Consider the following 26,195-nt stretch of genomic DNA (forward strand, 5'->3'; position numbering starts at 1 on the left):
GTTTTTTTAAACACACAAAAAAAGCCCAAAAACAAAAAAAAAAAACAAAAAAAAAAAATTTCATCTTAAACCTAAAAAAAAAAAAAAAAAAAAAAAGCCTATTTAGATCTTAACAAATTTTAAATAAACTAATAGAAAATTCTTAGTTTACATTGTATATATAAGATTTACATTGTCTCTAAACAAATGTGTATTGTACATTTTTTGCAAATTTGTATAATATTGCACACATTTGTTTAGTCTACAATATAAATCTTACATTAATAGTACAATATTTACATATCATTGTCCTAAACTAATAGATAAAAGTATTTTAAATAGTAATAATTAAAGTTCACTTAATGAAAATAATTAATATGTTCATTGTATTAAGAAATAATGTGCTAAATGAACTTATAGTTTATTTTTTATCCTTTTACTCATGCATACTATGGTCAAATTTGTAATAAAAAATCTTCGTAAAGCACAAAATTCATCTCTTATCCAAAATACATCTTCTTGTTGACCCCCCTAGAAAAAAAAAATCTTGGAGCTGCCATTGACTCAAAGTAGCATTCATAGCTTTACGTTTGGACTCGATATAATTTGGTCACTTTTTTACGGATGTGTCTATTGACATTGCACTCAAAGCACTTCAAAACTTGAGATTACAGCTCTTTCACAGTCTTTTACTTAGTCTTCTTAACTCTAGATCTCCCACTGGACTCTTTCCTATACTATTTACCCTTTATTTCCTTAAATCACCTTTGATTCTTCTTTAACTTTTGAAAATTTTTTAAGTTCTTTGCTAACAGAACTAGGTTTTCCTTAACGTCATCAGCATTGGATGAATAGGAGTCCTCTTCTTTAACCGTTTTTAGGACCATGTTCTTATTTTTCTTATTTTTCATAGGTTTGCAATGACCCTACAAGTTCATCTATCTTAAGAGATTGTAAGTCTTTGCTCTCTTTTAATTCAAATTCATACTTCTCCTTTGTACGTAGCAAGCTCACGTAAAGTTTCATTTCATAAGGCCCTTTTAATTAGGCTGATAAGTGGACTTGGTAAGTGAATGCATGTGAGGATAAAACATCTAGCACATTCTTGACTTGTTTGCTTACTACCACCTTGTGACTTGTGAGTGAAAAAATTAAGATATTTTTTTAGAAGGTCGTTCCTCTTTGGTTTTTAGTTATAGCTAGCCCCTAATAATGACCGTTGAATGTTTATGTAAAAGTTATATGTTAGACTATGCTTGGAAAAAGCTGACTGAAGGAAAACAAGAGCTACATCAAAGTTCAAACATTCTTGCAGGTTTCAGTTATCTCAACCAAAAAGTTATTTGTCATCAGATAAGAGAGTTAAATTCAAACCCTACCCAAAAAAAATAAACCCATTAATTAATATCATAGCGTAAGATGACGAGCAATCATTATATAGTGGATGCTACAGTTGTCCTATCATATTTTTTAAAAAGAAATTAAAAAAAAATTCTTATTAAAAGTGGGAAAAGGAAATTCAAATTTATGTTGAGAGAACACTAAGGGTCCGTTTAGATAGCACTTATTGTTGCTGAAAGTTGCTAAAAACTGATTGTTGCTGAAAATACTGTAGCAAAATAATTTTTAAATGTGTGAATAGTGTTGTGGGACCCACTTTTAATATTAAATATTACGTGAACAGTGCATGAACAGTGCGTGAACAGTACACGCACAGTATATGCACAGTAAATTTTGTCCCCAAAGTCAAAAAAACCGGCCAAAAAAAAAAAAAAAAAAGGAGAAAACGTGAAATGAAAAACGTACCGCAACTTGCCGTGGAATCCAAACACAGGCTAAATGTAACTGAGTTACAAAACTTTTAACAAATTTGAAAGATTTCTAATTAATTGATTAGTTGTCTGACGTCACTAAACAACACCACTACGTCACAAAACAACACCACTAATGCCTTTTATTATTAGCTATTTGGTCACTGGAACTAAAAAAATTCCCCCACCAAATGTATTACAAATTTTTAATTGATTAGCGGTAGCCGGTAGGATAAACTAATCGACCTCTGCCAAATCTGTATTTTTCAATCTTAAAAAATAATTAGTGCCTTAATACATATCTTTTTGTTCGAGTGGCCCAAAGAATTTCATGATGAAAAGTTAACAAATTTGAAAGATTTTTTAATTAATTGGTTAGCTATCTGACGTCACAAAACAACACCACTAGTGCCTTTTATTAGCTATTTGGTCATTGGAACTCAAAAAAATTCCCCCACAAAATGTATTACAATTTTTTAATTGATTAGCGGCAGCCATTAGGATAAACTTATCGACTTCTGTCAAATCTGTATTTTTCAATCTTAAAAAATAATTAGTGCCTTAATACATATCTTTTTGTTTGAGTGGCATAAAGAATTTCATGATGAAAAGTTAACTATGATTATTGTTTTTTCGAAGAATTTCAGACGTACAGTTCTGAAACAAATCATAGAGGTGGTTTGGACCAAATGAGTCCATTTCATAGTAGCAGTGTACTCCAACCACGAGGCACCAGTGATCGTAATTCTATTGAACATACAAACAAAATTGGAAAAATCACGTAAGAGTGTAAGACCAATCTAGTCTTAAAAGTGATTGATTTTTTCGGAGGTTCAGAATGCACACAATTGATGTCAATCACAGATCATTCATCATTGATTGATTATATGGTGCTAACAGTTTTGCAGACCATGGCCGTGTATAACCTTGACGAGATGCTTACCAGGGAAAATGGCAAAGTTGTTGAATGAATATCATAACTTCTAAGTGTACTGTTAGTTAGTTTATGATGCATTACCATTTCCTAACTAATAAAGAACATAGGGGAAACTATTAGGGGAACATAACCCTTAAAGTAAGGCGTAAATGTACTTTTGGTCTTTACATTTTAACCTCATTTTTGTTTTAATCCCTACTATTCTATTTTACCGCTTTTAGTTCTCAAAATGGAAAATGCGTTCTATTTTAGTTTTCACCGTCACCTCACTAATAGAAATATCCTATGTGGCAAACGGAATGCACAGCTGACACGCTAAATGCTTACGTGGCCAATAAATTAATATTAAAAAAAATTTATTTGGCATTTAAAAATGCCACATCAACATTTTAATTAAAAAAATAAAAAACAAATAAATTTAATTTAAATTGAAAAAAAAAAACGAAGAACTTGTTTTTTCTTTTTAGTTTTAAAGATTAAGAAAAAAAACTTGTAGTAACTTTCTCAATTTTTCTTAAATTTTCTTGTTAACCAAACGCAACATTATCAATAAACACAGATCTAACTCAAACACGGTGCTAAACTCATTTTTTATTTTCCTCTCTCTCTCTCTCTCTCTCTCTCTCTCGGGTCAAACTCCTCTCTCTCCATCTTGGCTTTCTATTATTTCTTTTTCTCTTTAAGTTCAGGTTGTAGTTTTTGGCATATGGCTTTGATCTGGGTTTAGAGAAAGAGAGGCAGAGATATGGTGGTTTGGATTTGGATAGAGAGAGGGGCTGAGATCAACAGTTGTTTGGATTTGGGTTTAGAGAGAGACGAGCTAAGATCGACGGTGATTGGAGTTGATCAAGGGGAAGGAACCTCTGAACCCAGCCCTTTTGCTCTTTGGGTTCTCCCTCGACTAAAGATAAGCAGAGCAAGGGGCAGATCTTCAAGGTTTTAATAATAGATGTCGTGGGTTTTTTATCCAATGGGAGACATTTGAGTTTTTGAATTTTTTGGATTGATTTGATAATTTTTTGTATTTGATTATTTTGTTTGGGTTTGAGAATATTGGGGGTTTTGGTTTGTTTTTCCTGTGGGTATCTAACTCGATCTTCATTAACGATTCATTTTCTCTCTCTCAAAATTCAACCGATCTGGATTTTTTGTGTTTGTTTCCCAATAAAATTTATGGGTTTGAAGGTTAAGGTTTACTTTGTTGGAGATTGGTTTGGTTGTTGGGTTTATGGGTTTTCTGGATTTGGTTGTTTTGCTGGAGATTTGGGCTTGGTTATTTGTTGGAGATTGATTTTGTAGGAGATCTAGGTTCGAGAGTTGTAGCTGGAACTGTAACTACAACCTCACCCATTTGGGTTTGAAACATTTTGCAGGGATCTTTTTTTTTTTTTTTCCTTTACTATGTGTATTTGCAAGTTTGTTTACTAAGAAAATCAAAGAAAAGAAAAAAGAAATTTTAGATATCGTAATTTTTTTGGGCAATTAAACATGTAATATGAACAACCATGTTCTTCTGAAAAACTAATGAATTTTTTTTTTTTATAATTTATTTAGGTTTTAATGTTTGTTTTTAATTTATTTTATTTTTTGTTCATACATTTTCTGAGGTGGCCTTTCTTATATTATTAAAATGCTGATGTGGCATTTTTAAATGCCAAATAAAATTATTTAATATTATTTTATTAGTCATGTAAGCATTTAGTGTACCAGCTGTTCACTCCGTTTGCCACATAGGATATTTCTATTAGTGAGATGACAGTAGGGATCAAAATAGAACGCATTTTTCATTTTGAGGATTAAAAGTGATAAAATAGAAAAGTTGGACCAAAACAAAAATGAGGCTAAAATATAGGGACCAAAAATTCATTTTCAATCTTAAAAAATAATTAGTTCCTTAATACATATCTTTTTGTTTGAGTGGCACAAAGAATTTCATGATGAAAAGTTAACTCTGATTACTATTTTTTCGAAAAATTTCAGACTTACAGTAACAAATCATTAAGGTGATTTGGACCAAACGGTCCATTTCATAGTAGCAGTGTACTCCAACCACGAGGCACCAATGATCATAATTCTATTGAACATACAAACAAAATTGGAAAAATCACGTAAGAGTGTAAGACCAATCTAGTCTTAAAAGTGATTGATTTTTTCGGAGGTTCAGAATGCACACAATTGATGTCAATCACAGATCATTCATTATTGATTGATTATATGGTGCTAACAGTTGTGCAAACCATGGCCGTGTATAACCATGGCCCTAGTGGTGGAGGCTTAGTGAACATGTCTACAAGATGATCTTAGGAAGAAACTTATTGCAACAATAGGGCAAAGTGTAGATAATGACAAATTAAGTGACAATCAATTTCAATATGTTTGGTATACTCGTGAAAGACGCCATTGTGGGCAATCTAAATGGTATTCTAACAATATAAAACTAATATGTATATACACACACGCCCTCATATGATTGACCTAAAAATATTCCAAAGGTTGAGATTAAAGGTGTTTTTAATCTCAACCATTGAAAGTGGTATTGCACATGCACGATTTTGCTCCGAATCTCAATCCCTCTTGACTCCCTTTTTCTTTCTCTACAAACCGACCATTGATCTATTATTGATAGACCAGTTATAGTTAGAGCAGAGGGCAAAGCTGAGATATGGACCAGCCCAAACCAGGTACAATTCAAGCCCCATCTCGTAGTGTTCTAGCTCATTCCAATCCTATAAGCAAAAGAAAATTTGTCTAACACCTGTAAAGTCTCCTTCAAAACCTACTCATCTCAAATTGACATATGGTTTCTCTCAGAAAAGCTCATTCTTAGCTTTAGAGGAGGGGTCCGAAATCAAATTGATACACCCAAGCTTTTGCTATGAGAGAAAGGGAAATTTGCTCAACTTGAATGAAGGATTCATGTACATAGAAATTATAATACCCCAAATAGGAATTAGAAAATTCTTTTTCCAAACAAACCTATTAAGTTATTATTTTTATCATAACATTAGTATTGGCTTATTCCATGACAAAAATTGTTGAAATTGTACAAATTTATTTCCTCATATTTTTGTGAGATTTATTTGTAATGAGTTTAGTATTATGTGGTGGAGATTTGATCAAGATAGCTAAAAGTCACACGAGGAGCACATGCCAGAAGCTGAAGAGTCAAGTGCCAGCTGTGGGAGTTGAAGAGTCATGTGCTAGTTGTGCCAACTATTTTCACGACTTAGTCAACTTAAGAGTGACCCACGAAAAACACTGGTTGAGGATTTTTGAGTGTGACCTATTTGCCTATCACCTACACTATATATACTCTCATTATCCACAGAAATGACGAGCCTATTGAGAGAAAAACCCTAAGAAAGGTTTCTACAACACACCCACCTTATTAGAAAGAGAGCTAGTCATTCTTAGAGAGAAATCTTTGTAGTCTCTTCTCATTCCTTTTCCCATTGTTATACCCATTGAGAGGAAATTTGTATCCAAACACTACCCACACCCATTTTAAGTGTTGAGAGTGTTTTTGGAGCTTAGAAAGTATTGGAAGATGCCAAGGTTGGCGGATGCAATATGGAGCTTATTGCGGGATCCGAAAAGCCAAAGAAGACACGGTTAGGCTTAACCTTGTTGGAGCAAGAAACTTGGAGGGCTTAGGTGCATTGGGTAGATTAGGCTTGGAGGGTCTATTGCTATTTGTGTATCACAACTTTATTCTTTAATGAATCATTTTACCATTTGGAGGGCGACAGAGAGGTTTTTCTCTAAATTCTTCGATTTTCTCTTCGATAACACATGCCGGTGTTATCCTTGTGTTGCATCTCTCTTCCCTTACTCTTTAACCATCAATTGCTGCTGTGTTTGTGATTAACTATGTGTTAAAGTAGTTTGCCAAATTGGGTATTGCTTATATTTCATTTTCCGCACATATATTGTTTGAATATAAGCTTGTGTTGGTTAATTTGAAATTGGGAGTCTAAACATTCACTAGTGTTTTACACACTAATTGAACTTTCAAAACCATAATAGCATCAATCTTCCAAAAAAAACATTTGAAATAAAGAAAGTGAGTTTTATTTCCTTCCCTTCTCCCTTATGTGCGTATTTGTTTCTCAAAAAAATAAATAAAGTGGGGACAAGACTATCTAGGATAACACTTCGGGACATAGATGGAGCAAAATTGGACCCAAACTCGATAACATATTTAAACTCGAAGGAAAAATATGGGTATGGATAGAGATATTTTTTACCCATGAAAAAACGGATCAACCTGAAGCTAACCCACTAAAATGAAGTCAAGTAAAAAAATATAGGTATGGATAGAGATATTTTTGCCCCGTGAAAAAAGTGTCGACTTGAAGCTAAACCCGTTGAAATGATGAGTTAAGTTAGGTCACCCATGGGTCACAAAAGTTTACCTAGAATTTATTTTGCACTTTTTTGCTTGTTTTTGATTTCTAACTCTTTGTAAAAATGTTTCACACTTTTACCACTTTTTTTTTTCTATTGCCTTTCTTTTATTAGTTCTTTTCTTCTTACAGACACTTACAGATTTTTTTTTTTTCCTTAACAAGATCGATGCTTGAAGGCTGTTTAATGAACCTTCGGTTACGTAAACTGAAGAATTGACGTGTTTAACTTTTACTTTTTTAGCATTTTTGCTTATTTGTTCTCTTATTTGTATTTGGAAAATCAAAACATATTATTATTATGTTTCATTTTTATTTTATATTATTGTTGTTTGCATGTGAAAAAGAAAATTATGGGTTTGACCCACCCTAAAAAGACTGCATAAGGGCCATAGGTTTTACAACCAGTCTCTCACCTGAACCCAATCGATCCAACCCGTTTACTAGGTCTAGGAAGAAGTACTTGAGGCGTGCACAAAGTTTCTAGTGTAGAGCTTGCTGACCTTCAACTTCCAACCATCAAGCTAAGGGTCATCAATGGGCCGGGTCGGGCTGGCCCAGCCCATTTTTATTGGCCTAAGGGCACAATGGGCTATTAACTAGTTAACGGGCCAGGTCGGGCTGGGCCGAAAGAGAAAATCTCAGCCCATGACCCTGCCCATGGGCAATGCCCATTTTGTTTTTAATGGGTTAGGTTACTAAGTTGGGCCTAATGAGCTACCCATGAGATTGTGTTAGCATATTATTTTATTATTTTTAGAAATAAATAATCAATTTTTAATAAGGAAATAATCAATCTAGTTTTTTTAAAAGGAAAGAATCAAAGACTTTAATACTTAATTACAATTTTTTTTTTATTGTCAAATCTATTTAATTTTTTTTTTTAAATAAGGCTTCAAATAGTTTTTTATTTTTATATTTAATAAAAAAAAAATCAAATGGTTAATTCAAATTTGCTAGACTACTAGAAAAATATATATTTAGTAAACTAAGTTTAGCACAATTACTTTAAGTATCTTAGTGGTTGGGAGAGTTTTCTTAAGAAATTCTATTACAATATCTCAAGATCAATTCTTCATACACTTCCTATATATTTTTGTTAAAAATTTTAAGTTATTAGACTGGGTAACGGGTTGGGCCAACGGGCTGGGCTACTGGGCGTTTACTGGGTGCCCATGGGCATAAAAACTAGCCCACGGCCTAACCCACTGGGCTAGTGGGCTACCCATGGGCCTTAATAACAACGCGCTAGGCCGCCCATTAGCCCGATGGGCTGTCGGGTTTTTGGGTCAGCCCGTGGGCCATGGGCTATTTGATGAACCTTACATCAAGCACTAAGTTGTTCTCCTTAAGTCCTAAATTTAGGCTAAATTCAAGTAATTATTGGGATGGGTAAACATTAGGTATAGTACATTAAAAATGAAACAACACACAATATTAATATTCAACAGTATATAAGATTTAGTAAAAAGTGAAATATTTATATGGACAAATATAAGACAAGCTTACCTTTCAAACACTAAAAGATAGTAGATAGACTAATTCACATTTACAAACTTACTTAACGTGAAGCCCTCATGCCCGTTGCTTCAATTGAAACATGTAAACGTCACAAATAGCAATACTTATTCAAATGGAACTTTCAAGGAGTTATTGCAACATCCTTATTTCCTAAACAAGGGCTGATTTGGCATAGGGACTATGGCAGTATGGCCATAACAGTATCAGCCAGAGTATCGTTTGGCTTTGAATCAAGAGGAAAGAAGAATGGATAGAGCGCATATCGGACATAACAACTGCTATATAGAATTCTGCATCCTGTCCGGTTTTTGAAAATTTTTTCAAAATTTCCCGCAGCAATGGCCAGACACTGTGCACAATCTACCAGAGCCAGGTCTCTTGTGCATTGCACCAATGCATACAGTGTCACAAATGTTGACAACTTGGTCTTACCTTTCCCAAGACCTTCATTCCTAGTCTCAACAGCTTGTGCTCTAATCTGATCAGACAGAGTTTCTAGTTCTTTGTTAAAAGTATCAGGATCAGATACATATTCCACATTCCCATATATTAGACCATTATATGTATCAATTTCTCCAATGAAGTTTATAGTGTTATAACGTAAAAAGCAAAAGTCATACCAAATTCTTGCATCGACTTGGTTGGGACAACGTTGGCGGATTTGCTTTGCTGCATCTTGGATGCAACTTGAGCAGTCTGTTGTGCTCACATCCCCTCTACATTGAGCCAGGCCAAAAACGCGATATTGGTTTTTACCATATGAAGTAGCAATAAAACCATTGGAGGGGGTTTTGGAAACCATTTCAGCTAATAAGCGATCAATATTAGCTGATATTTGGCTACCACTACCAAAATTACAAAGCTGCCCCAAGGGACCTGCAGATTCAGCATTACAAATGCATAGAGATAGGAAGAGAAGAATTTTGTAATTCAAAGTCATACTTCTCCTTTGTAGCTAGCCCACACCAAGATTCATTTCATAAGGCCCTTTTTATTAGGCTGAGGAGTGGACTTGGCAAGTGGATTCATTTCTTGACTTATTTGCTCACTACCACCTTATTCGTCTAGAAAATAAGACATTTTCTTCCAGAAGATGGCTTTTTCTGTTATAGTTGCTTCATAATAAAGACTTTTTTCAACGTTATGATACAGTCTTAAGTTAGCTATGCTGTGAAGAAGCTGGCTGCCATCAAAAAGAGCGTTATCAAAATTCAAGATTCTTGCATGTTTCAATTAGCTAACTAGTAAAGTCTATCATCTTAAAGAAAAACTAATAAAATCTCTTGTCGCCAAACAAGTGACTTGGGTGGTTGAGTTCAAATTCCATCAACACCAAAAATAAATTTATAGTGTCTTAGTCTAATAATAATGAGCAATTATTATGAAGTAAATTAATGTCATATGTTATCAGATCTAATAAAATAATAATAATAATAATAATAAAAGATCAAGGATTTCTTCCTACAATAAGTAGGAGAGGGGGATTCAAACCTAGGTTTTCCAGATAGAGAGAGCCAAGAAATGCCACCAAACTGAAACACTCTTGAAAAATTCAAAGATTTATGATTGGCTAATTAACAGTCTAATTTGTTAAAAGACTTTTAATAGCTTTAGCAGAAACCACAAGGATAAACTTATCAACTTATGCCTAATCTGTACTTGTCAATCTGTAAAAGTAATTAGTGTCGCAAAACACTATTTTTTCCTTGAGTTGCATAGAGAATTTCATTGTGAAAATTTAACTATGATTATAATTTTTTTTTTATTTTTTTTTTTTATGAATTTATCAACAGAACTAGCAAGATCAGTCTTTAGCTTCTTTATTCCCTTCCTCGCCACTTTTAATTGATCCACAACAACTGCGTTCTCAGTTTCAGCATAATAAAACAATCCTCATCAGCTCATCCTCATCAGCTCATTGTAAGCCGTTTGAAGATCCTTCTTACCTTTGGATTCATCTTCCGATCCGTCACTAGCCTTAAACTCTATGTCTTCCTTATCATCTACATCAGAGGGTTCTCCATAATTCCCACCAACAACTTCAACTATAGCAGTAGAAGCTATGAAGTTTCCTTCTCTATCACTATTGTCCTCAGAACTAGAACTCTTAGTGTTACTCAAAGCAGGGGCGACATTATGTAGAGTTTCAGGGGGATCAAATGAACCCCCTGAGCTAGCATTTTTTTTTATAATATATAATATTCTTAATTTTAATTTTTGATTTGTCCCTCTTAAAATGAAAATTTGAATACCCTGACCCTAAAATTTTTTTTTAGTACAATTGAAATAAGCTTAAATATAATCTTCTTAACAATATTTTGGTCTTTCTAAACGCACAAAAAAAGCCCCCAAAAAAAAAAATCATCTTAAACCTAAAAAAAAAAAAAAAGCCTATTTAGATCTTAACAAATTTTAAATAAACTAATAGAAAATTCTTAGTTTACATTGTATATATAAGATTTACATTGTCTCTAAACAAATGTGCATTGTACATTTTTTGCAAATTTGTATAATATTGCACACATTTGTTTAGTCTACAATATAAATCTTACATTAATAGTACAATATTTACATATCATTGTCCTAAACTAATAGATAAAAGTATTTTAAATAGTAATAACTAAAGTTCACTTAATGAAAATAATTAATATGTTCATTATATTAAGAAATAATGTGCTAAATGAACTTATAGTTTATTTTTTATTCTTTTACTCGTGCATACTATGGGCAAATTTGTAATAAGAAATCTTTGTAAAGCACAAAATTCATCTTTTATCTAAAATACATCTTCTTGTTGACCCCTCTAGAAAAAAAATCCTGGAGCTGCCATTGACTCAAAGTAGCATTCATAGCTTTACGTTTGGAATTGATATAATTTGGTCACTTTTTTACGGATGTGTCTATTGACATTGCACTCAAAGCACTTCAAAACTTGAGATTACAACTCTTTCACAGTCTTTTACTTAGTCTTTCTTAACTCTAGAACTCCCACTGGACTCTTTCCTAAACTATTTACCCTTTAGTTCCTTAGATCACCTTTGATTCTTCTTTAACTTCAGAAATTTTTTTAAGTTCTTTGCTAACAGAACTAGGTTTTCCTCAACGTCATCATCATTGGATGAGTAGGAGTCTTCTTCTTTAACAGTTTTTAGGACCATGTTCTTATTTTCCTTATTTTTCATAGGTTTGCAATGACCCTACAAGTTCATCTATCTTAAGAGATTGTAAGTCTTTGCTCTCTTTTAATTCAAATTCATACTTCTCCTTTGTACGTAGCAAGCTCACGTAAAGTTTCATTTCATAAGGTCCTTTTAATTAGGCTGAGAAGTGGACTTGGTACGTGAATGCATGTGAGGAGAAAACATCTAGCAGACATTCTGAACTTGTTTGCTTACTACCACCTTGTGACTTGTGAGTGAAAAAAAATAAGATATATTTTTAGAAGGTCGTCCCTCTTTGGTTTTTATTTATAGCTAGCCCCTAATAATGACCGTTGAATGTTTATGTAAAAGTCATATGTTAGACTATGCTTGGAAAAAGCTGACTGAAGGAAAACAAGAGCAATATCAAAGTTCAAAGATTCTTTCAGGTTTTAATTATCTCAACTAAAAAGTTTTTTGTCATCGGACAAGGGAGCTAGATTCAAATCTTATCTAAAAAAAAATAAACCCATTAATTAATATCTTAGCATAAGATGACGAGCAATTATTATATAGTGGATGTTACAGTTGTCCTATCATATTTAAAATAAATAAATAAATAAATAAAATTTTCTTATTAAAAGTGGTAAAAGGAAATTCAAATTTATGTTTTCTATAGAGAGAACACTGAATGTAACTGTTACAAAACTTTTAACAAATTTGAAAGATTTCTAGTTAATTGATTAGTTGTCTGACGTCACAAAACAACACCACTAGTGCTATTTGGTCATTGGAACTCAAAAAAACTTCCCCCACCAAATGTATTACAAATTTTTAATTGATTAGCGGTAGCCAGTAGGATAAACTTATCGACTTCTGCCAAATCTGTACTTTTCAATCTTAAAAAATAATTAGTGCCTTAATACCTATCTTTTTGTTTCAGTGGCCCAAAGAATTTCATGATGAAAAGTTAACAAATTTGAAAGATTTCTAATTAATTGATTAGCTATCTGACGTCACAAACAACACCACTAGTGCCTTTTATTAGCTATTTAGTCATTGGAACTCAAAAAAATTCCCCCACAAAATGTATTACAATTTTTTAATTGATTAGCGGCAGCCATTAGGATAATCTTATCGACTTCTGCCAAATCTGTATTTTTCAATCTTTAAAAATAATTAGTGCCTTAATACATATCTTTTTGTTTGAGTGGCACAAAGAATTTCATGATGAAAAGTTAACTATGATTATTGTTTTTTTGAAGAATTTCAGACGTACAGTTCTGAAACAAATCATAGAGGTGGTTTGGACCAAATAGAGTCCATTTCATAGTAGCAGTGTACTCCAACCATGAGGCACCAGTGATCATAATTCTATTGAACATACAAACAAAATTGGAAAAATCACGTAAGAGTGTAGACCAATCTAGTCTTAAAAGTGATTGGAGCAGATCAAGGGGAAGGAACCTTTGAACCCAGCCCTTTTGCTTTTCGGGTTCTCCCTCAACTAACAATGAGCAGAGCGAGGGGTAGATCTTCAAGGTTTTAATAATGGATACCGTGGGTTCTGATCCGAAGAAACCGATGGGAGACATTTGAATTTTTGAATTTTTCAGATTTGATTATTTTGTTTGGGGTTGAGAATATTGGAGGGGTTTTGGTTTGTTTTTCCTGTGGGTATCTGACCCGATCTTCATTAACGATTCATTTTCTCTCTCACAAAATTCAACCGATTTGGATTTTTTGTGTTTGTTTCCCAAGAAAATTTATGGGTTTGAAGGTTAAGGTTTACTTTGTTGGAGATCGGTTTGGTTGTTGGGTTTATGGGTTTTCTAGGTTTGGTTGTTTTGCTGGAAATTTGGGTTTGGTTATTTGTTGGAGATTGATTTTGCAGGAGATTTGGGTTTGAGAGTTGTAGCTGCAACTGTAACTACAACCTCACCCATTTGGGTTTGAAATATTTTGCAGGGATCATTTTTTTTTTTTTTGCTTTGCTATGTGTATTTGCAAGTTTGTTTACTAAGAAAATCAAAGAAAAGAAAAAATAAATCTTAGATATTGTAATTTTTTTGGGCAATGAAACATATAATATGAACAATCATGTTCTTCTGAAAAACTAATGAAATTTTTTTTTTATAATTTATTTAGGTTTTAATGTTTTTTTTAATTTATTTTATTTTTTTGTTCAAACATTTTCTGAGGTGGCGTTTCTTTTATTATTAAAATGCTGATGTGGCATTTTTTAAATGCCAAATAATTTTTTTTTTTAATATTATTCTATTAGCCATGTAAGCATTTAGTGTACCAGCTGTGCACTCCGTTTGTCACATAGAATATTTCTGTTAGTGAGATGACGGTAGGGACTAAAATAGAACGCATTTTTCATTTTGAGAACTAAAAGTGATAAAGTAGAAAAGTAGGGACCAAAACAAAAACGAGGCTAAAATATAGGATCCAAAAATGCATTATCAATCTTAAAAAATAATTAGTGCCTTAATACAAATCTTTTTGTTTGAGTGGCACAAAGAATTTCATGATGAAAAGTTAACTCTGATTACTGTTTTTTCGAAGAATTTCAGACGTACAGTAACAAATCATTGAGGTGATTTGGACCAAAGGGTCCATTTCCTAGTAGTAGTGTACTCCAACCACGAGGCACTAGTGATCATAATTCTATTGAACATACAAAAAAAATTGGAAATATCACGTAAGAGTGTAAGACCAATCTAGTCTTAAAAGTGATTGATTTTTTCGGAGGTTCAGAATGCACACAATTGATGTCAATCACAGATCATTCCTTATTGATTGATTATATGGTGCTAACAGTTGTGCAAACCATGGCCGTGTATAACCTAACTAATAGAGAACATAAGGGAAACTATTAGGGGAACCTAACCCTTAAAGTAATAGGGAGGAATCCGTCACGTTCAGGTATTTAACTTGGGGTTGAACTTGTTGAACACACGTTATTTTACACACGAAAAAGCAACTATATAATTGTGAATTAAATTATTGTGACTTCAAGTCACAAATTTGTTTGTTCTTTTATGTGTACAAAACTGTGTAAAATAACTTGTTTGTAATAATACTTGTTTCTCCCTCCCAAGTCATGGGAATCTGGGATATCCTAAATCCAAGATGCCCCAATTAAAAGCCATTGACAAAACCAGAGACCTATTTACAAGTGGTGCTTGTTGAGATAATTGTCAGATGTTTCAAAGCACATTGAAGGGGTCGACAATAATAGTGTGCAGTAAGTGGAAACAAAGCATAGCTGGTTCATTTGCCAAGTTGAGCAGATTGTCTATCAGCCACTCCATAGGGGGATGGAGAAACATGCATGAAACCAACTACATATATACGTCAAAAATGATAAGCAAGAAAGAAGATTGAGTATTAACGAGACTACATCTCTAGATTCAATGAAGAGATGTCGTGGAGTGATGAAGCAGATGAAAAGGTAACATTAACCAACCAGGGGTGTGGGTGTTGCTAAGAATTTTTACTTGGGGGCACATTATAATATCAATTAAAAGTACAAGAGTACGTCTTATATATCAATAGATAAGGTGTGTTGTACAAGTAACTTACAACTATAGACCTAAGTATTCTAACAGCCCTCCAAACTCATATTGGTGAAATGATGTCAACTTGAGTACGGCAGTCAAAGCATGAAAGGGCCCTAGTGGAGGAGGCTTAGTGAACATGTCTGCAAGATGATCTTGGCAAGAAACTTATTGCAATGATAGGGCAAAGTGTAGATAATAACAAATTAAGTGACAATCAATTTCAATATGTTTGGTATACTCGTGAAAGACGCCATTGTGGACAATTTGAATAGTATTCTAACAATATCAAACTAATATGTATATACACACACGCCCTCGTATGATTGACCTAAAAATATTCCAAATGTTGAGATTAAAGATGTTTTTAATCTCAACCATTGAAAGTGGTATTGCACATGCACGATATTGCTCCGAATCTTAATCTCTCTTGACTCCCTTTTTCTTTCTCTACAAATCGACCATTGATCTATTATTGATAGATCATTTGATTAACCATTGTTCTTTCTTTTCTTTTTTTTCCAAATAACCTATTTTGCTCAAACCAACCACTTTCCCACTTTTTCATATAAATTCCAAAATTTTTGGTGTGATTTCCCATTTGAGACTCCCAAATATCTAGAGTCTAATTTCATAAATAAAAGTGTTTATTCATATTTTTATTTGGGGTTACAAGAAATATTAATGATTTCTCATACAATCCAGCACAATAGAAAATGTTTTTTAACTTGTTCTCCAGCTTGCAACCTAATACAAGAAAAAAAGTTCAAATAATATTTTCAATAAAACATGTAACTTTTTTCCAAAAAACGTTTTCTGTCAAAACAAACAAAACATTAATTTTGAAAAGTTAAGAACAGTTGGCCAAGAAAAGTAACGTCAACAAAAAGATTGAATGAAGCTCATTGAATGTGTCAAATGTCAATGAGTAGATTTTTTTTTTTTTTCTTCTGAATAATCATTAAGTTTATTACACAAAAGGAGAGGGGGATACATTAAGGCATGGGCCTGAGCCCAACTCTAGTCAGAGCTGAGGGCAAAGCTAAGATAGGGACCGGCCCAAACCAGTTACAATTCAAGCCCCATCTCGTAGTGTACTAGCTCATTCCAACTTCCAATGAACAAAAAAAATTTGTCTAACACCTATTAAGTCTCTTTCAAAAACTACTCATCTCAAATTAACTTCTATTGCACATATGACATATGGTTTCTAGCTAGTACTTAGCTTCAAAGAAGGGGTCCCGAATCAAATTGACAAGCCCAAGCTTTTGTTACGAGAGAAAGGAAAATTGCTCAACTTGAACGAAGGATTCACAAACATAGATATTGTGATACCACAAATAGGAATTAGAAAATTCTATTTCCAAACAAACCATAAAAGCATCAATCTTCAAAAAAATGTATAAAATAAATAAAGTGGGGATAAGACTATCCAAAATAACACCTTGGAATATAGACCTAGCAAAATTGGACCCAGACTCGATAACCTATCTGAACCCAAAGGAAAAATATGGGTGTAGATAGAGAAATTTTTTACCCGTGAAAAACGGGTCAACCTATAGCCCACCCGCTGAAATGATGTCGAGTCGAAAAATATGGGTATAGATAGAGATATTTTTGGCCCGTGAAAAAATGAGTTGACCTGAAGCTAATCCGTTGAAATTTTGTGTAGGTTACCCCACGGGTCAGACAAGTTTACCCCTACTTTTTTTTTCAAATGGAATTTATTTGCTGCTTTTTTGCTTGTTTTGGCTTTCTAACTCTTTGTAAACATGTTTCACACTTTCACGACATATATTCTTTACTTCCTTTCTTTTCTTAGTTCTTTTCTTCTAAAAGACACTGCAGGTTTTTTTTCTTAACAAGGTTGATGCTTGAACGCACACTACAAAAAACGCGGGCTAGCTACGTTTTTTTTAGCCGCGTTTATAAAAAACGCGGCTATAGCTAACATATAGCCGCGTTTCTAAGAAACGTGGCTAAAGCCTCAACCTATAGCTGCGTTTCTCAAAAACGCGGCTATAGCCAACCTATGGCTGCGTTTTTTAAACGCGGCTATAGGCCCAGCCGAATAATTTTTTTAGCCGCGTTTTTAAAAAACGCGGCTATAGGTCCAGCTGTATACCCTAAAGCCGCGTTTTTCAAACGAGGTTTAGTAAGCCTTTAGTGACGTTACCTATAGCCGCGTTTTTGAAAAACGCAGCTATAGGTTAGCCTTATAAATATGTCACTGACCTATAGCCACGTTTTTATAAAAACGCGGCTATAGGTCAACCTTTTGTGACGTTACCTATAGCCGCGTTTTCAAAAAACGCGGCTATAGGTCCAGCCTTGTAAAAACGTCACTGACCTACAGCCGCGTTTTCAAGTTTATCCTTTTGTGGCATTACCTATAGCCGCGTTTTCAAAAAACGCAGCTATAGGTATCAAAAAAAAAAGGTTGGTAAGGTACTTGGGATTCCTTTCTTGTAACCGCTTGATTTGATAATAGTGGAGTTTCGGGAGTGGTGACCTGAAAATCACCCGGTGGGGTTTTTGCCGTTAGGGTTTTCCCCATTCGTAAACAAATCACCGTGTCATTTATTTTTCCGCTGCATATTTAGTATTTGGTGATTTGTTTGTGCTTCCACGTATTTGCATGTTAAATTGATTAATTAATAACTTGGCTAATTAATTAATTAATTAGGGTTAATCACAAGGGGTCATTCAGATTGTGACCTAACATACAAGATTTGAGAACTCAGTCCTTAGAGTTCTAATGTATCTTATGATTATTCCCACCTAATCCCCCTACCTTTTCATACAAAGACCTAGGCCCTATTAAAAATGATAGGAAAGAGTGAAATAGGTTTACTTGACAACCTAGCTATTGCGGAGAAAAATATGGTGAGAGTATTGTACAATAAATCTGTAACCCAGAAACCGAGGTGCTAAAATTTTTGTTGATGGAATGCAGCTGTTCATTTCTTGTTAATTGTCTTTATTTTTTTAATATATATTTTTATTATGATTGGAAACTGTAATAACATATCAATGGAAATGCCAAAGGGTAGCACTATTCGCTAGGGATCACGCCTCATGAAGTGGTACATATGCTGGATATGGAATGCTTTTCATACTTGAATTGTGCTTTAGAGAGCTCACTATCTCCAATAGTAATCTTTGCCACAAACAGAGGGTTTTGCAATGTGAGGTATGAAATTCTTGTGCACCTTAAAAATTTTGGAGTGTGTCTTCCTTGACCATCTTTTTAACCGTAATAAGCAACTTGTTACATATGAAAGTCACTGTTGCCAGTTGACAAGTCATAAATCTTAAAGCAGAAATTGAATGCTCACATGACTTGAGGGTGATGTGATTCTATTTGGCTCATATGAATTGGGATTTCCAAGTTTTATTTTATAGGAAACAAAAGCAAAATCAAATTTCACATTCATAATCATTGTTTATATGGAGGGTTGGGTGATAATTCATGCCCACAAAATAAAGTTATGAGTTTGCTTTTTATTTTTGAATGGAGCGTATATCTCCCAAGTGAGATCCATGTCAATCTATTGTGGATCCACGTGTATTTGTGCAATTTTAACAATATATTGTAGAACATATAGTCATTGTTGATGGAATTAATTTTTAAAACACTTGATTACTGTATATTGGAGGAGGTAAATGGTAGGTCTTGTCCATTTCTGTTGAATTGCAGGCATTAAATAAGCCTGAAGATTTTTCTTACTACAGGGCATATAGAAATAGTTTTAGGCCTGGTCTATGATGCTTATTGCAAAAATTAACATCAGAAGCCCACTTTGTCTATCTGCTTCAGATTTAATTTAATAGCCTTTGTTAAAACAAGGCCTACAAGATTATGCATATATTGTTGTTTATGCATTGTAAAAGAATTTGTTTATTTGTTGAAGCCTGATATGCTATAGATTTTTTATTTGTTTATTTAAATTTTTATATGCTATGATATGCTATAGAATTTGTTTCCTTAAATTGAACTTAGTTTCACTACATTGGAGCATGCATCATGACATATTTTTTCATGCATCATGTATGTTTAGGATTTACATGCATTGCATTGTTTTTTGTGCCCATCTTGCAGTTTTGCAATCATATCTTTTATTGTTTTCACACATAACATGCATATATTTTGCTAAATTGGGTACTCAATTTGATTTAAAAATTAATTGATAAATTTTGTAGTTATGTACTTGTTAGTATATGCTATTTTTATGTGTAAACTGCAGAAAATATTTTTCTTAAGAAATATGATGGATAATCAATGTGTAAATATTATCTCTACTCATACAACTGTTTATGAGTCATATAGTGTCAAGTTTGCATTTATTAAAAAAATAATATTTTTCTTCATGTGTATCCTCACCTTAGTTTTTAACTTTGGTTTGTGTGTTTTTTTTTTTTTTCCCCACCTCCTAAATTTTCCCCAAAACTGTTTTTCCCAAAACTTGTTTTGTTTTTCTTATTTTTATAGGGAGCGAAACTTGTTTTTACCCTTTGTTGTTCTTGGGGGGGGGGGGGGGGGGGTAGGGGGGGGGGATTGTCTTTATTTTCTATAGAGTTGAATTGTTTTGTGTTCCCTTGATTGTCTATTTTCTCTTGACCTTTGTTACTCTTTGTTTGAGTTATTTTTGTCAATTCGTGACAAAAAAGGGGAGATTTAGATGAAATGTGGGAATATGTATGGAAAATACAAGAATGTTCTGTTTGGGGGAGTTAACATTGTTTTTGATGTATCTAACTTAGGGGAGAGTTAGTTTACATATTTGTTGATTTACTGTTTTTCTGTCATACATGCGTTTATGCATTTGTTGAGTATTTCAGAAAATACAAGTTGATTCAATTGAGTTGTTGTCTACACTTGCAACTAATGGATAGTAGTTAGGATTGGATTTGTTATGTAAAGAGCTTTATTTTGTAAACTTTAAGCTTTTAGTTTATGTTTTGTCACGGATTGCCAAAGGGGGAGTTTGTTAGGTTCTAAAGACTTAGGATTTAATGTATTTAAAACTCTAATATGTATTGATGGCAAACTATGATCAAAACAGGTTGTTTAGTCTTGTTTAGACGTGCTCAAAGTTGTATTGTTTATGTAAAGTTGGAATCGAGTTGATGCAGAATTTAATGTGCATCTTGGCCTGGCTCGATTAATCGAAACTTAGGCTCGATCAATCGAAAATCGGGCAAATGCGTTTTTCTGCAGAATTTACAACTCAGCCCTAACTCCTAAAACGTTTAAGGTTTTATGTTTTTGCCCTAGGTATATAAGGCAAACTTTAGCCACGTTTTTAGGTTGCTCATATTGCTGTTTGTGTGAATCTCTTGTGAGATCTGTAAGGAGCTTTCCTTCACACAAGCTTAGGATTATCAAGAAGGAAATTCATTCAAGAACTTAATGATCATTCAGTTGCTGCACTAAAGAGCTTAAAGATACATAAGTGGATGTGCTTGTATTTGTTGGAGAATTCAAGAAAGAAGGAGTCTGTGGTCTCGGAGCTTACACGTGGTCATGTCAGTAAGTTTCTACTGGTGGGTAGCGATAAGATGTTAGTGGTCTAAGTCTTATTGTAAAACTTCAATTCTTTCTATAGTGGATTTAGGTTTACCTTGATAATAGCTAAGTTAAATTCTCCTCAGGTTTTTACTGGTGTGGTTTCATAGGTCATCATATCTTTGTGTTATTTATATTTTCGCTGCTATATACTTGATATGATTGTGATAACCTAGATTTGCATAATTTGACTAAATTAATCATTTGGCTAATTAACTAGGTTAATCCTGTTGTTGTTTAAGGGGTCTAAAAACAAACACAATCAAAACAAGGAGTAGGCTCCCAAAAAATATGCTCCAATGTACTCTCTTCATTAGTTGTATATGCATATTGAAATTTAGAATTTTTTTCCTTAGCAACTTTGCACAATTGTAAGAGACCCATAGCATCATTCATTGCATACATCCTTCTTATTTTCACATAAAGATTATGGATATCTATTTTTAAATATAGAAGATCTCCATGCTTCACACCTTTCTCAAGCTCTATAACACGTATTATTTGCCTAACCGAAAGTCCACCCTTTTTCAATAAGAGAATGGGATCTTTATCTTCTTTAGTGTTAACTCAATTGGCCAAAAGAAATCTCACTTCTGAAGGGGACAACAATTCATGATTGTAATCTATAACAAACTTAGTGTGCATTTAGGAAGTGCATTTTGCGCTTCTTAAACGTGTTTGCGTTTCTTTTTCTTTTTTTTTTATTTTTATTTTTTTTTATTTTTTACTTTTCAGCTTTCCTAGCCAAAATAGTTGACTTTTCCGGTGAACAATGCACAATGTGCACTATTTACGGACCCACAAATTTCACTTTTTAACAACTTTTTCATTAAAATTGGGTCTCGCGGTACTATTCATACATTTAAAATTTATTTTGCTACAGTGTTTTTCAATTTTCAATTTTCAGCTGTATCCAAATGGACCCTTAGTGACATGTCATTCTCGTGGAAAAATTTCAAATGACTTTCACAATGTGATTCTTAGATGAGCTTTGCATCCACATCTTGCAGATATCCTATTTTGTTGCTCCTTAGATGAATCCAATCTTTTTAACTGTTGTCTACCTTCTCGATGACAAAAGAAATCACGTCTTATATTTTCTCCATTTTTTGTGACAAACCGACCTTTTCGAATTGTAAAACTATATCAATTTGCATAATTTTTATAGAAAATGAAAGCCTCTTCTTCACTAAGAAAACATTGACCAACAAAAGGTTTAAACTCATTTTCTATTGAATCAATATCTTCATTTTCTTTAATAACTCCTATTTCTTCCATTGGATATTCATTCCAAACCACTAATTCCTCCTCACAAATGTCATTATTTTTTCCATCATTTGGAAGCTCATTTAAGTCAACACAATTCCTTGAAACACTTTGATAAATCTCACTTGCAAGCTCATTTGGAAGCTCATTCTTTGATCATTCATTTAACTCTTCTTTCTTTCTTGTCTTTTTGTTGAACATTGAACTCTTCTATTAGTTTTTTCTATGATATTGGTAAAGTGGAGGAGAAGAAAAAGTAAATATTGGTAAAGTAAGTATTGGTGGGAGATGAAACAGGAAATGGAGGGAAATTGCAAAAAGAGCATTTTTGTTTGTTAAAAAAATTGGAGGACAACATTGTCATTTTGTTTTGTTAGATCAGGCCATATCAAAAGACTATTGGCAAGATCAAGCAAGTACTCCTTTTCAACTTATTTCAAGTTTCTATGCCAAAGGCCACCACTATCATTGGCATAACCGTGTGCCCTTAAGTGACAAATGCCTAGTTTTATTATGATGCATTACTATTAACCTTAGGATTAAACTTGTTACACAGTCATTATTTTACTCAGTTTTACACACACACAAAACTAACATTATGATTTAAAGTCATGATTTCTAAGTTTACACTGGTTGCGTGTGCACGCACACATACACACACGAAAAAGCAACTGTAATAGTGACTTAAAGTTGTTTTTGCATGTATACAAAACTACAACTTGGTGTTATAAATATTACTTGCTTCCCTTTACATAAGAAGTCATGGGATATCCTACATTCAAGATGCCCCAATTAAAAGCCATTGACGAAACCAAAGACCCATTTTCAAGTGGTGCTTGATGAGATCATGTATCGGATGTTCCAAACCACATTGAAGGGGTCGGCAGTAATATGGTGGAAACAAAGCATAGTGGGTTCATTTGACAAATTGAGCATATTGTCTGTCAACCACTTCATAGGGGAATAGAGACACATGAAACCAACTAGCAACTACATATATACCTCAAAAATGATAACCAAGAAAGACGTTTGAGTATTTACTAGACTACGTCTCTAGTTTCAATGAAAAGATTCAGTGGAGTGATGAAGCAGATGAAAAGGTAGCATTGACTAGGAGTGTAGCCAAGAATATTCACATTATATATATATATATATATATGTATGTATGTAGATCCTTCTTAAGATTGAGATTAAAAGTGTTTTTAATTTCAAGATTAAAAGTGTTTTTAATTTCAACCATTGAAAGTGATTTGCATGTGCACAATATTGCACAATTTCTTAATCTCTCTTTGCCCGTTTCTCTTTCTCCACAAACCGACCATTGCTCTATTATTGACTAATAATTTTATTGACCATTGATTCCCCACCCCGCCCCCAAAAAAAAAAAACCTATTTTGCTCAAACCAACCACTTTTTCACCCTTTTTTTTGTATAAATTTCAAAATTTGTTACGTGTTTTCCCATTTGAGACTCCCAAATATCTATAGTTTATTTTTGTTAATAAAATATTCATATTGTTATTTGGGATTATAAGAAATATCAATGATTTTCTCATACAATCCAACACAATAAAAAATGTTTTCTAACTTGTTCTTCGGCATGCAACCTAATACAAGAAAACAAGTCCGTTTTCTATAAGAACAAATGAAATATTAATTTTGAAAAGTTAAGGATAGTTGGCAAAAACAAGTAAAGTCAATGAAAAGATTGATGAAGCAGATAATCCATTCTTTGTTTGAATGAAGCTCATTGAAGAGTAATTCTTAGATACTCTCGAAGCATGGAAAATGGTGCTTCCTCTTCTCACATTCATAGTAGGGTCTATTTCACTATACTCTGAGATTACTTAAGAATTTTTCATCATTGAATGTGTCAACCTATATTCTTTTTGCTATGAGTAGATTTTTTTTTTTTCCTAAATAATCATTAAGTTTATTCCACAAAAGGAAAGGGATACATTAAGGCATGGGCCCGAGACCAGTTATAGTTAGAGCAGAGGGCAAAGCTGAGATATGGACCAGCCCAAACCAGGTACAATTCAAGCCCCATCTCGCAGTGTTCTAGCTCATTCCAATCCTATAAACAAAAGAAAATTTGTCTAACACCTGTAAAGTCTCCTTCAAAACCTACTCATCTCAAATTGACATATGGTTTCTCTCAGAAAAGCTCATTCTTAGCTTTAGAGGAGGGGTCCGAAATCAAATTGATACACCCAAGCTTTTGCTATGAGAGAAAGGGAAATTTGCTCAACTTGAATGAAGGATTCATGTACATAGAAATTATAATACCCCAAATAGGAATTAGAAAATTCTTTTTCCAAACAAACCTATTAAGTTATGATTTTTATCATAACATTAGTATTGGCTTATTCCATGACAAAAATTGTTGAAATTGTATAAATTTATTTCCTCATATTTTTGTGAGATTTATTTGTAATGAGTTTAGTATTATGTGGTGGAGATTTGATCAAGACAGCCAAAAGTCACACGAGGAGCACATGCCAGAAGCTAAAGAGTCATGTGCTAGTTGTGCCAACTATTTTCACGACTCAGTCAACCTAAGAGTGACCCACGAAAAACACTGGTTGAGGATTTTTGAGTGTGACCTATTTGCCTATCACCTACACTATATATACTCTCATTATCCACAAAAATGACGAGCCTATTGAGAGAAAAACCCTAAGAAAGGTTTCTACAACACACCCACCTTATTAGAAAGAGAGCTACTCATTCTTAGAGAGAAATCTTTGTAGTCTCTTCTCATTCCTTTTCCCATTGTTATACCCATTGAGAGGAAATTTGTATCCAAACACTACCCACACCCATTTTGAGTGTTGAGAGTGTTTCTGGAGCTTGGAAAGTATTGGAAGATGCCAAGGTTGGCAGATGCAATATGGAGCTTATTGCGGGATCCGAAAAGCCAAAGAAGACACGGTTAGGCTTAATCTTGTTGGAGCAAGAAGCTTGGAGGGCTTAGGTGCATTGGGTAGATTAGGCTTGGAGGGTCTATTACTATTTGTGTATCACAACTTTATTCCTTAATGAATCATTTTACCACTTGGAGGGCGACAGAGAGGTTTTTCGCTGAATTCTTCGATTTTCTTTTCGATAACACATGCTGGTGTTATCCTTGTGTTGCATCTCTCTTCCCTTACTCTTTAACCATTAATTGTTGCTGTGTTTGTGATTAACTATGTGTTAAAGTATGTTAGGTTCTAAAGATTTAGGAATTTATGTATTTAGAACTCTAATTTGTATTGTTGGCAAACCATGATCAAAACAGGTTGTTTAGTCTTGTTTAGGCTTGCTCAAAGTATGTTTATTTGTAAAACTGGAATCGAGTGAGTGCAGATTTATTGGACTAAATCTGTAAGGCTCGATCGATCGAACCACGTACAGATTTATTTTTCTGCAGAGTTCCAATTCAGCCCAAACTCTATTTAAACGTCTTGGGGTTCAAGTAAAACACTTCTATATATAAGGAAAACCCTAGAACGTTTTTGGCACTTTTGAGAGAGAGATTAGAGTGCCTCTTGTGCCTCCTTTTATTTTTAGGGTTTTGTACCCAAACCTCTCTAAGTCTTTGTTGCTCATATTTGCGGTTTATGTGAATCTCTTGTGAGATCCTTGAGGAGCTTTCCTTCACATAAACTTAGGGTTTTCAAGGTAGAGATATTTTCTACATCTTGATGATCAACAAGGTTGCTACCATTGAAGATTAAAAGAAAAGCAAGCGGGGAGCTTGTAGCTGATTGAGGAATTCAAGAAAGAAGTAGTCCGTGGATTCGGAGCCTGCGCGTGGTCGTGTCAGGAAGTTCTACTGGTGGGTAGCATTAGGAAGTCGAGCGGGGAGCTTGTAGTCCTTTTGTACGAACTTCAATTCTTTCATAGTGAATTCAGGTTAGCCTTGAGGATCGGTGGGTCAAATCCTCCCCAGGTTTTTACCGTGTGGTTTCCTGGGTGATCATATCTTGTGTTATTTATTTTCCGCTGCTTTATAT

The 26,195-nt window shown here is 33.6% G+C and overlaps 1 protein-coding gene across 1 annotated transcript; it reads right to left on the reverse strand.

The window, feature by feature from the left end:
• Positions 1-8,574: 8,574 nt before the first annotated feature.
• Positions 8,575-9,605, reverse strand: LOC111987024 (cysteine-rich repeat secretory protein 55). The gene has a single exon (XM_024018721.2). The coding sequence runs from the start codon at positions 9,592-9,594 to the stop codon at positions 8,833-8,835; it is 762 nt and encodes a 253-aa protein (XP_023874489.1). The 5' UTR covers positions 9,595-9,605; the 3' UTR covers positions 8,575-8,832.
• Positions 9,606-26,195: the final 16,590 nt, after the last annotated feature.

Source organism: Quercus suber, unplaced genomic scaffold (genome assembly GCF_002906115.3).
Source record: "Quercus suber isolate HL8 unplaced genomic scaffold, Cork oak 2.0 scaffold_57, whole genome shotgun sequence".
NCBI classification, from domain to species: Eukaryota; Viridiplantae; Streptophyta; class Magnoliopsida; order Fagales; family Fagaceae; genus Quercus; species Quercus suber.

What these genes read in the sequence shown, in the direction of transcription:
- LOC111987024 (XM_024018721.2), bottom strand. Translation starts at nt 9,594, where the DNA reads ATGACTTTGAATTACAAAATTCTTCTCTTCCTATCTCTATGCATTTGT.